The sequence below is a fragment of the Phascolarctos cinereus genome, unplaced genomic scaffold, assembly GCF_003287225.1.
Source record: "Phascolarctos cinereus isolate Bilbo 61053 unplaced genomic scaffold, phaCin_HiC Scaffold_5;HRSCAF=322, whole genome shotgun sequence".
Lineage (NCBI taxonomy): Eukaryota > Metazoa > Chordata > Mammalia > Diprotodontia > Phascolarctidae > Phascolarctos > Phascolarctos cinereus.
This window is the reverse complement of record NW_027555958.1, coordinates 223,911,172-223,923,382: the sequence shown is the minus strand read 5'-3', so window position 1 is coordinate 223,923,382 and position 12,211 is coordinate 223,911,172. Positions and strand designations below refer to the sequence as shown.

Sequence of the window (12,211 nt, the reverse complement as noted above, 5' to 3'; positions counted from 1 at the left end):
AACCCTTTCCTCCTACCCTCCTTCCCACCAGGCATCATTACCGCTTAGAATTGGTTTTTAAATATTCCCAACTTCTCTCTACCTTTAATCTAGGATTTTCTTGTTTTTAAAGAGAGCATTATTTTATAAATTTTCTTGGTAGTTGTCTGTAATAAGGATTCTTATCTCCAAGTATAAATTTGAAGAATAAAAAGTTACCCTGTATTCTGGTGGGGAGTCAGATCCATATAATTGTTGTCAATTTATTTCTCTGTTTAGATTTGCTTGCTTAAATTTTGAAGAGGTTTTCTATATTAATCTTTGAAATAAATATAATATATCATATACAATATAATTACATTACTACCAAATGCCCAAAAAGTTCCTTGATCAAATAGTACCAGCTATTAATCTGAAAGTAAGGGTGTAATATGAGATTTGTATAAGAATTGTGAATTTTCCAGAATTAAAATTATTTTTAAAAATATCTCTTTAGTAAAACAGCCGATATTAAATGGTGTTATCAAATTTTCTATGAAGCAGCATAATATTGTAGATAGATTGCTGGCTTATGATCCAGGAAGACCTGGGTTTGAAACCTACCTCAGACACATTCTTTGCAAGTCACTTAACCTCTCAGTGCTTTAGACAGTTTTCTAAAACAGTAAATTGAAGAGAATTTATCACTGCAGTGGTAAAGAGAATTGGCATCTCTGGAGTTTCCGTTATCAAAGAAATCACACTTCTAGTCTCTTTCTCTCCCTATTTTTTTCCCTAAAGAAGATGAACAGGGAACATTAAAAAAATTTTTTTATTTTAAATTTTATTGCATTTTTAAAAACTTAACAGAAATCTGTTTTCTCTCCCACCTCCTTCCAAATGAAGGAAAAAAAAAAACTCTTTGTAACATATATGCATAGTCAAGCAAAATAGATTCCAGCATTGGCTACGGCCAAAACATGCCTCATTCTGTACCCTGAGTTCATCACCTCTCTGTCAGAATGCGGGCAGCATGCTTCCTTATTAGTCCTCTTCAATTGTGGTTGAGCATAGTATATTTATATACTATAATTGTTCAGCCTTTCTCTAATTTATGGACATCTCTTAGTTTCCCATTCCTTGCCATCACAAAAAGACCTACTATAAATATTTTTATACATATGAGGCCTCTTTTTCTGTGATATCTTAGAATTATAGGCCTGGTAGTAATATTGTAGGGTCAAAGAGTATGTCTTATCTAGTACCTTTTGGGCATATTTCCAAATTGTTTTTCAGAATGGCTGAACCAATTCAAAGCTTCATCAGCAGTGCATTAATGTGCTCTTCCCCATTCCTTCAAGCCTCTGCAACATTTTCTTTTTCTTTTTCTTTTCCTCATTTTTGACAATCTGTTGACTATGAGTTGGAACCTCGGAATTATTTTAATTTGCATTTCCTTAACAGTGGTTTGGAGCAGTTTTTTCCCCATATGCCTTGATTATCTTGAACTTCTCCCTTTGAAAACTACTTATTCATTTTCATTAACCATTTGGGCAATAGCTCTAATTTTTATAGATTTGAACCAATTTCTTGTATGTATTGGAAATGAGACCTTTATCAAAGAAAGTTGCTGCAAAGATTTTCCCCCCACTTACCTGCTTCCCTTGTAATTTTACCTTCATTTTTTTCATTTGTACAAAAACTTTAATTTTATCTAATCAGAATTTGGGTAGGTAGGTGATGCAATGGATAGAACACCAGGCCTGGAGTCAGGAAGACTTGAGTTCAAATATGACTAAAGACACTTAGTAGCTGTGTGACCCTCTTTGCCTCAGTTTCTGTAAAATGAGCAAAGGAAATGGCTAACTACTCTAGTATTTTTGCCAAGAATGGAATCATGAAAAGTCGGACGTGATTGGCAATAACTGAACAACAACAACAAATCAGAATTACCTGTTTTGTTTTCCATGATCCTTTCTATCTCTTTTTTGGTCAAGTTTTAAATAAAACTAAAGCCTAATGGATAATTTGTTACTTTTGTAATTCTAATTTAATGGCGACAACTTAAAATAATTCTGACTTGATAATAGTATATGCTTAGTCTTGATTTGATTATTCTTTTCCATTTTACCTTGTAATCTTATGCCTCCTGGACTTGTTCATGGATCTGAGGCTTTGTACCAGTTTCTCAAAGATTTGTATAATTTTTTTTACAACTTTGCAGGTGGAGTACTTCAATTTTAGGGATTTTCCACAAGTTTTCATCTTTCTCAGGATGCATTTACTCTTATCTCTCCCCACCCCCCACTTTGAGGATAGTATACAAAAAAGACTTAAGTGGGAAGACAGAATATTTACCTACCTGGAAAAAAATTGAGTACAGCTTGCTCACTAATTGATTAGAGTATAATTGAGGTCTCTTCCAGCCCTAGATCCCATGTCATAATCTAAAAACATAATAAAAGCCTGTTGTACTCTGGTAAATTGAAAATGGTTAAAAAAAAAAAAAGAAACAAAAAAAATTAACTAATTATTGTTCACTAATTAGTGGTCATAGGAGTGAAACATCATCAAGAAGTAGCAAGTCAAATAATATAGCTAATTATTAGAATACCTTTCTACTATTAGCAAAATAATGTAATTACTTTTATTATTTATTAACATTCCTATTATTGATCCTAGAGAGCTGCTTAGCAATCTTTTTAACATTTTCTAGTTATTTGCATGCAAGAAATTTTTCTTGTTTTTGGATCACTACATAGGATTTATAGGACTGGAAGATACTTATCATCTAGTTCAGTCTTTTTATTTTACGGAGGAGGAAATGCAGGTCCAGAGAAGGGAAGTGATTTGCCTATAATAATATAGGAAACAGTGCTAGGACTAGAACCCAGCCTCTTTGACTGTAAATTCAGTTCATATGAGATTATGTTAAGATATAGGATGATACAATTGAAAGAATGTTGAATTTGGAGCTGGAAGATGTGGATTTGAATCACTTTAACTCTTTGGGCCTTAGTAAGGTGAAGGGGTAGAGTAGATGGTCTGTGTGGTTCTCTTCAGCTACAATTAAATTATTTACCTCCTTGAGATGTCTCTGACATTTGCATGTTGTAGACATTCCAGGCCTATTGGACCTTTATGACAGCAAATCTTCTACCTAGTGTCTTCACCCTCAGTCTATTATATATAATTAAAGAAAGCTTCCTAAAATACTGTTTGCCTCATGTCAGTATTTTGTATTTCTTACTGTAGATTTCTTTTTTTGCCTTTCAGGGTTTTCTTTACTCAAAGTCTCAATTTTATCTATTCAACTATATTTCCTTTTATCTTTAACATCTCGAGTCTACTCCATTCTAATTGATTTTCTCATTGTACTTGCCCTTCATACACTATGCCACTTCTGGCCTCTTCCTTTGCTCTTACTGTTTTACCTACATATGTCTTTGTTCCTCTCTGTTGAAGTAACATATCCAGGTTTCATCATGATTGTAAGGTGTAATCTCATAATTTGGAATGCCCTCCTCTTCTTTACCAATAAAAATTCTTCCCAGACCTCAAGACTTAGTTCAAGTTCCATTTCTGCTGTTACATTATCTGACTACTCCAGTTCTTATTAATTTTTCCCTTCTCTGAATTCTTTTTTATTTTTACTATCAAGACTATTTATTCAGTTTTGCATGTAAGAATTTCCTAGTTTCCAGCTGCCTTAGAAATTATCTAGTCATATTTTAGAGGTAGATGAAATTTTATGAAATATCACAGTGCTTTTAGAGATGGAAGGAACATTGGATTTTATAATCAAGAGACCTAAGTTCCTTTATAACCAATAATTACTGGGTGACCATGGTCAAATCACTTCTTTTCTGCTGGTTTTGGTTTCCTCCTGTCTAAAGTGGGGATAAAATAATACTTTTAGTACCCATTTCACAGTGTTGTAAAGTGCATTGTAAATGTTAATGTACTTTGTAAGTGAGTTACTTTTAGTGTCCTTTCTTCCCCTTATTTTACACATAAAGATACAAGGTCAAGGTGATTTGCTCAGCATCAAACAAGTCTCTCTTGACTCTTAACTATCATAGAATTCACCAGTGGAAGGACCTTTTGTAACTCATCTCTCCCTGGCACTCTCATTTTACATAGGAGAAAATTTAGGCCCAGAGAAGGAAAATGAATTGCCCAAATTCACACAGGTAGTAAGTAAAAAGCCAAGGTTTGAACCTAGGTACTTGTGACTCCACGCATAGTGTATTTTCCACTATATCATTCAGTTGCCTCCTGTTGAGGACCTTCTTCTACCAGTGCTGGTTGGTACCTGATTGTTTGCACGTTTTGGATATCTGGTAGGCAACTTGAACTCAACATATCCAAAACAAAACTCTTTATCTTTTCTCTAAAACCCTCTACTCCATTTTTGTCAAGGGGTCCACAATCCTTTTCACACAGGTTCACAACCTTAGAGTTATCTTTGAATTTTTTCTTTATCCTACTCCCTTCATACCCAATCAGTTGCCATGTCTTTCAGTGCAAATATCACAACATGTCTTGAATTCATCCCTTTTTCTTAATTTTTGGCCACTACTAGTTCAGGCATTCATTGCCTCTTACCTAGATTGTTACAGTATGGTAGTAATTTTTCCTCACTGCTTCCAGTCTCTTACTGTATTATAATTTTTTTGTTAAATGTAAAAGACAGTTAATTTGAACTCCAGCTGTGTTGTCAGCTTATTATTGGAAACTAATTTTATTTGGCTTTTTAAACTTTTAAATGTTTGTTTGTAAATTTACATACTCTTTTCTATGCATTTATTAACTTGAAAAGTAGCATTTTGCGATGTTCAATGAATGTTAAGCACCTGTTGTATGAGGTACATTGTGCTAGGTGCTGGGGAAACAGATAATAATAAAAATTAAGATGTGTTTAGAAGCTCAAAACTTTTAAATTTAATGTAATCAAAATTATCCAGTTTGCATTCCATAATATTCTCTATCTCTTCGTAATAAATTCTTCTGTTCTCCATAAATCTGACAGGTAAACTATTCCTTGCTTTCCGTAGTTTACTTTTAATATTAGCCTTTATATGTAAATCGTGTACCCATTTTGACTTTATCATGGTATATGGTGTAAGATGTTGGTCTATGCCTAGTTTCTGCCATACTGTTTTCCAGTTTTCCCAGTAGTATTTGTTAAATAGTGAGTTTTTATCCTTGGGTATTTTTCTAGAGGCAATTTATTAATTCTTTCATTTGGTATTTCATCTTCTGGATTCAGAATTTTGTGTATTATTTCTTATATTATAGTGTTCAGGTTTTTTGGCTTGTTGTGTTCTTCTGGGAAACCTACAGTTCTTAGGTTGTTTCTATGCATCTTGTCCTCAAGATTGGTATGTTTTACTTGGATAGAGAGCATATTTCTTTAATAAATTTTTTTTTGCCTTTTCTTTTTCTGGATTGTCTTTCACTTCACGTATTTACATTCCTAATTTATTGTCCTCTCCTTTGGTGAGACTTGTCATTGTATGTTCAAATTTTTTTGTTTTGTCAATTATTTTTGCTGTTCAGGCTGTAAAATTTGCTCCTTCCTTCCTTCCTTCCTTCTTCCCTCCCACTCTCATTCCCTCCCTCTTGCCCAGGGCCAGTGCTCTATCCACTGCACCACCTAGCTACCCCTCTCATTTTTCTTTTAAAGCACTCTGGAACAGTGTGTTGTGATTCCATGATCTGCTCAGATTCTGTAGGGTCATCTTTCTCATCAAGTGTTAGATCATTTTCTTTTGTTTTGCTGCATTAATTTTTTTTAAAGGTTCATTAATTTTTAGTTTTCAACATTCACATACACAAGATTTTGAGTTCCAGATTTTCTCCCCATTTTGTCCATGCCCCAACCCCAAGACAGCGTGCATTCTGAATACCCTTTCCCCTAATCTGCCCTCTACTTCTATCTCCCCTTCCTCTTCTGTTTTTCTGTAGGACAGGATAGATTTCTAGTTCCTCTCTTCTTCATTTCTCTGGCTTGCCAGTTCAGATGTATCACACAGGTGCCATGCAACCAGAGGTGATTTTTGCTATGTAGAGTTTAGGTCTCCAAGGCTCTGGGACAAAGGGGTGGAGGGTTAGAGTGTAGGGTTGAGTTCTCCTTTAAGCCCAGATATGTGTCCTGCCCTGTTCCCTCTGTTCTTCCATTCTCCTTCAGAAATCTGTTGCAGCACAGAATGCTGCCATGATGCTTGGCCACTGAAGAGTCAACAAACTCCCACATCCTGGAGCAGGGTCTCCTTGGCACTGGAAAGAGGAAGGACCAGTGTTTGGGACTGGGTTTTGTTGCAAGTCCATGGGTCAGGTCTTGGGGTTGGCTGGTGCAGCCTTGTTGCCTGTAGTATGAGTGGTGGAAAAGAGTATGTTGAGTGAGCTCAAAGTAGGCTTTTTTAAAAAAAATTTAAATCTTTTTGGTTTCTGGTTGTCCTAGATCATGGAGACAGTTGAAGTTGCTTTATCTTTTAGGCGTACTTTCTGTCTCTCTCTCTCTCACACACTCTCTCTCTCTCTCTCTCTCTCTCTCTCTCTCTCTCTCTCTCTCTCTCTCTCCCTCTCCCTCCCCCTCTCCCCCACTCCCCCTCTCTCCCTCCTCCCCCTCCCTCTTTTCCTCTCTCCTGCCCATCTGTCTTCTCTTCCTCAACCATAACCAATCAATTGCCACATCTTATAATTTCAGTTTCTTCCTCTGCAATATCCTTCAAGCATGTCCCCTCCTCTCATATAGCCACCATTCTAGTTTAGACTCTCATTACTTTTTGTGTTTACTATTGTAATAGCCTTCTAATTCAATTCCCTGCCTTGTCTCTTTTTACTTTAAATTCCTACTCCACTTATCTGCCAAAGTGATTTTCCTGAAGTATAGGCCTGACCATATCAACCCCTTCCTATTTAGTGATTGCTATAACCAATGATTCCCTATTACCTGTAACAATAGTCAGAAGCTCCTATCTTTGGCATTTAAAGTTCTTTACAACCTGGCTTCTTCTGTATTTACAGGCTTTTTAATCAGTCTCTTAATCTACTTTATATACTCTGTGGTACAGCCATACTGGCCTGCTTGCTGTTCTTCACATGAGATGCTTCATCTTCTTTGCACCAGCACTTATATTTCTAATACTCTTCTCTCCTCACCTTTGCCTCTTAGGATCTATGGCTTTTAAGACTCAGGTCAAGTGCCACCTTCTGTTTTGTTTTTGTTTTTGTTTTGTTTTTTGGGGTTTTTTAAGGCAGTTGGGGTTAAGTGGCTTTCCCAAGTGTTTGGTCTGAGGCCAGATTTGAACTCAGGTCCTCCTGACTTAAAGGCCGGTGCTCTATCCACTGTGCCACCTAGCTCCCTCAAGTGCCAACTTCTGTAGTACTCCTACAGAACTTTTCCCTCCAGTTGATAGTACTTTCCCCTCTAATGTTACCTTACATTTACTCTTACTTGTTTTGTATATACTGATTTATGTATATTTTTTTCTTTCAATTAAAGAGTAGGGACAATTTTTTTATCCGTAGGGCTTAGTATAGTGATTGGCATATAATAAGCACTTAATAAATGCTTTATGATTAATCTTTGCTCTGTTAATATTTTTAGTATTTTTATTTTTTAAAAAAGCAAAAAAATGAATTATGAACTCTCTTAGGTAGAAGAAGGCTGGTGGAGTGGAACTTTGAACAACAGATCAGGACTATTTCCCTCAAATTTTGTGAAAGAATTAGAGATAGCTGACGATGGAGAAGCCCATGAAGCTCAAGAGGAATCAGGTAAATCATATTGAAATTGGAATGTAGCATAGTATTTTATTGATTGATCAAGTGATCAATAAAGAGGTGTAGCATTTTTAAAAAATCTTAACTGATGGGGAAACAGTGTGTACTGTCCTATAATTTTTAAGAACTCCTTCTGATATCAGTAATTTACTAGTCGTCTTGCTTGATGACCATTTGAACCTTTTAGCTAATTCACACATAATTTCAGACTTAATGAAATTATGGAAGGATCCCAATGATAGAATCAAATGAGATAATGTTTGTAAAGTTGCTTAGCATAGTACCTGTCATATAGTAGGAGCTTAATAAATTCACATCTCTTTCCTTCTTTTCCCTCTCCCTTCCCCTCCCCTCCACTCTTGAATAAAGAGTGGAGAATCAAACAACCAGGGAAGAGAAACTGAATTAGGAAAGTGATAGAATGGAATTTTTTTAAGATTATGACTATTCAGTCAATACTCTTTCCGTTGTTCTATGCTAATCCATTAAGGACTAGCTATGTAGGAAACAGTGATAAAGAAGTTCTCTGACCAAAGATATGTATAAATAAGGTGGTCTCTCAAGGATTATTGATGATGCTGGTTTAATTTATAACTGAGACTTCCCTGGAAACATCAACCTAGAATGTAATGTTTATTAATCACTAATGACTGATGAAATCAGCTAGTCAGTTCTTCATTAAGATTAGGGGAGGAGTAGGGCTGAAAGCTAGGGTCTCATTCATCCTTTGGAAATAGGAAATGATTGAGGTAGTAATACCAAGGAAAGATATATCATTCAACGTATACATATATACAGTTTACAAACTATAAAGAATTTAAAAAGTACAGGTAATAACCATTATAATACCATACCTTGAATTATGAAATACTTCCAACTATTTTGTTTGTGATAGGCCTTGATGTTGCTTATCATTTTATTTTAACACTAGTTTTTTCAACTTTTCCCTAAGACTGATTTGAGTTTAAGTTTTAGATATAATGGTTTTTATTGATGACGATATGAGCTAGACTCTAAAATTAAGTGGGGAGCCTGAAATCTTGAGTAAAACAATATCTGGGTGTAACTTTTCCTTTAGTTTCTTTGCAAAGACATTAAAGTTTTTATGTTAATGTTACAATTTTAAATGCTAAGACTTTTGAATTCTAACTCTTAGCTTAGCTTAATTTTTAGTAACTTTGAAGAATTGCCAGTATAAAAATGAAGGCTTATAAATATAGAGCTAGAAGGACTTTACCATGTATTTGTCATACTTTTATCTCCCTCAAATGGAGGCCCAGGGAGGTTTAAATGACTTGTCCAAGGTCACATAGATAGAAATTATCAGAGGCAGGATTTAAACTCAGGTCCACTGACCCCACAGACTGTAACTTTTATCCTGTGCTATGCTTTCTCCCTAGACCTCTCAGTCTAAATCTGGACTTTGTGTTTATAGGTTTGGATTCAGTGGTTGGAAATAAGCTCTAATTCTTAGATGCCAGTTGAATGAATACTTTATGTAGAGCAATTATGGAGAAATTAAATGATTAAATATGTAGTTTAAGTTTTAATTTGAAGATCTTGGTCTTTTGATTTTTGAATAGAAGGATTGTAGAAGTCTCCCTTTTGCCTTAAACATCATAAACTCTGCTGGATAATGGTCATGTGCAAACTATAGCAATCAAAACAGAAAGTGCTTTCAAACAAAAAAAAAAAGAACACATTTTCTCCCTTGTGTGTTTGTTATATATGTATACATACATATTTATACACATATATATGTATGTACATTATATATTAAATTATTTTGTCTTGTAGATAAATAATATTATATATATAAAACATATATCAGTGAAATCAATTATAGCACATTACATATTGGAAGATTGTATTTGTTATGTACAGAACATATATGCCACATTTGCGTTGTTTCCTTCTTCTGCTTTCTCTTTCCCCCCTTCCCTTTTTTTTGAACCACCGTATTCACTCTAGAGCATTAAAATTTCTTAGTATTTGGCATGAAAATGTATATAGTTATTTGAGTCTATTGCATTGTCCTCCCAAAATCTGAACTATGATTATTTTAAACCCTTCCTTTAAAATGACATAAAGATGAATTGGACCAAAGATTTAGTATTATAAAGTTATTTATTGGCTATGGATTAACCAATATTTTTACTCAAGGACCTTATTTTATCTTAAAATTTTTTTTAAATGAGCACTTAACTGGGAGACAAAAATCTCAATTCTATTCTGACTTTATCACTTATTAGCCATGTGACCTTGAGAAGGCAATTAACCTTTATGAAATGGGGATATCTTCCTTGCAAGGCTATCCTAAGGATCAGAAGAAATAACTCATGGAACTATTTCTAAATTGTTTTACATTATGGAAACATATTCTCTTTATTACTTATTCATTGTTCTGCAAGTCTTTGACCTAAAGTAATGAAATTTTGATTTAACTTTGTTGGAGAGGTTAAGGAAAGCACATAACCATATCTGAGAAATCGTTACAGTTTTGCTTATTTCTTTCAGTTTGGGAAGCAAGACACAGAGAGACAAATAAACCAGTTAAGTTATACTTTAAGTAGTAGATCATTGTTAAAATATGTGGTATATACAGTTAATTATGTTGAAATTCAGAGTTGGTAGAGAGATCAGTGTAGCTTAGAATATTCAGATAAGCTTTACATGTGGAGTGAAATTCAAGATTTTTTGGTGTATATTATGTTTTTTATGCTAAATTTTCTTAAAACATTTTTTTTCTTTCAGAAGTTGTTTTTACTAGCCCTACCTCACCTTTAGCCTCTCTAGGAAATGAGAGTGAAACTGCAGCTGGATCAGTTGCACAGCCAAAGAAAATTCGGGGAGTTGGATTTGGAGATATTTTTAAAGAAGGTTCAGTGAAGCTGCGGACGAGAATGTCCAGTAATGAAGTAGATGAAAGAAGACCAGACAAGGTACAGAACTGAACTTAAATTTGTTATACACACAGAACACATGAAAATGTAAAATTCACTTTACTTTTGTTTCATTTGATTTTTTGAGGTGATGAATAAGCTAGTGATCATTTTACCCAAAAAATCTGAGATATATTTTCTCCAAAATAATTTGAATTAGCTCAAGTTGCATATTTTCTAATTCCTCTTTCTTTTCTACTAAAATGTGATATTATTAAGCAGTGGGAGTTTCTTTGTATAACTAGTCTATAAAATGGATAAAATAATAAAATAGGGGAAAATGCTTTCATTTCTGCCATGAATTGCCCTTACTGTTCAAGAGATGATTTTAACAATATGCTTTACAATCAGATAATTGATCACTGTCAGAATTGTTTGTGATTTTACAATAAAAGAAACATATTGGGATGTTTTTCACAAGGATGACCCTCTGCTGTTGTTCAGTTGTTTCAGTCATTTCTGACTCTTTGTGACCCCATTTGAGGTTTTCTTGGCAAAGATACTGGATTGCTGTGCCATATCTTCTCCAGTCCATTTTATGAAAGAGGAAACTGAGGCAAACAGGCTTAAATGACTTGCCCAGGGTCACACAGTCAGGAAGTGTCTGAAGCTAAATTTGAACTCTGGAAGATGAATATTTCTGCCTAGGCCTGGTGCTCTATCCACTGTACCACCTAGATACCTTGAGAAATGTGACCATAAGAAATAATAAATTGTAATGCCAGACAAACAAATCATAGTAAAAATGTTTTTAAAAGAATAAAAATCTTTAAATTTGATTAACTCTTGGGAACAAACAGTTAACCACAAGTTTAATAACTTTTACAAAACCCATCAGGTGGACTATAGCACTTGGAGTTTTTGAAGTATTCATTTTCTCTTTTCATTCTGAAATGTTAACAGGTAGTTCTTAGTGGATTTTTAAATGGCTATTAATTCAGTGGACTTTTTGTTTAGTTGATCTTTTAGTTATGTCTGTAGCTGCTTCTTTCTTTCTTTTTTTTTTTTTTGCAAGTAAAAATCAATTCTGGTGTTTCCTTCTAAGGGTTTGACACCCTTGTGATCCATGGCATTAAGTAGATTTAGATGGAGTTTGTCATCCTGTGAGTTTTTTGGATACTTTCTAAATTGACCATGTTATTTGCTTTGTTGTAGTAGTTTTGATTGGAAGTTGTAGAATTCAAGCTCTTTGAGAGCAAGGATTGTTTTTTCAAATTGTGTTCTTACTCTAGCAAGGCACAATGCATGTGAATTGCATATAAAAGGCATTTAATAAATGTTTGTTGAATTGGACATTTTATTGTACATCGTCATTTGATTAGTAAGAATGATCTTAATATTTTATGATCATCTTAGGTAGTCATTAGTGCCGATGTTAATTATTTCCCCCACCCAAAGAGAAGAAATGAAGGTTCACAAATCTTTAACCATGTGTCATATTTTTGTTGCTGACCTACTAGATAGAAGACTTAGGTGTCTCAAAGGACCATTTAAAGTATTAGTTAGGGACCTACTTTCAG

At 34.3% G+C, this 12,211-nt stretch overlaps 1 protein-coding gene across 1 annotated transcript in view; it reads left to right on the top strand.

Moving 5' to 3' along the window:
• The window catches only part of CD2AP (CD2 associated protein), a 165,388-nt gene that overhangs the window by 56,237 nt on the left and 96,940 nt on the right, over positions 1 to 12,211 (top strand). The window contains 2 exon segments of the mRNA XM_020993897.2: positions 7,623 to 7,743; positions 10,504 to 10,691. Coding sequence (XP_020849556.1) covers positions 7,623 to 7,743; positions 10,504 to 10,691 — 309 coding nt within the window.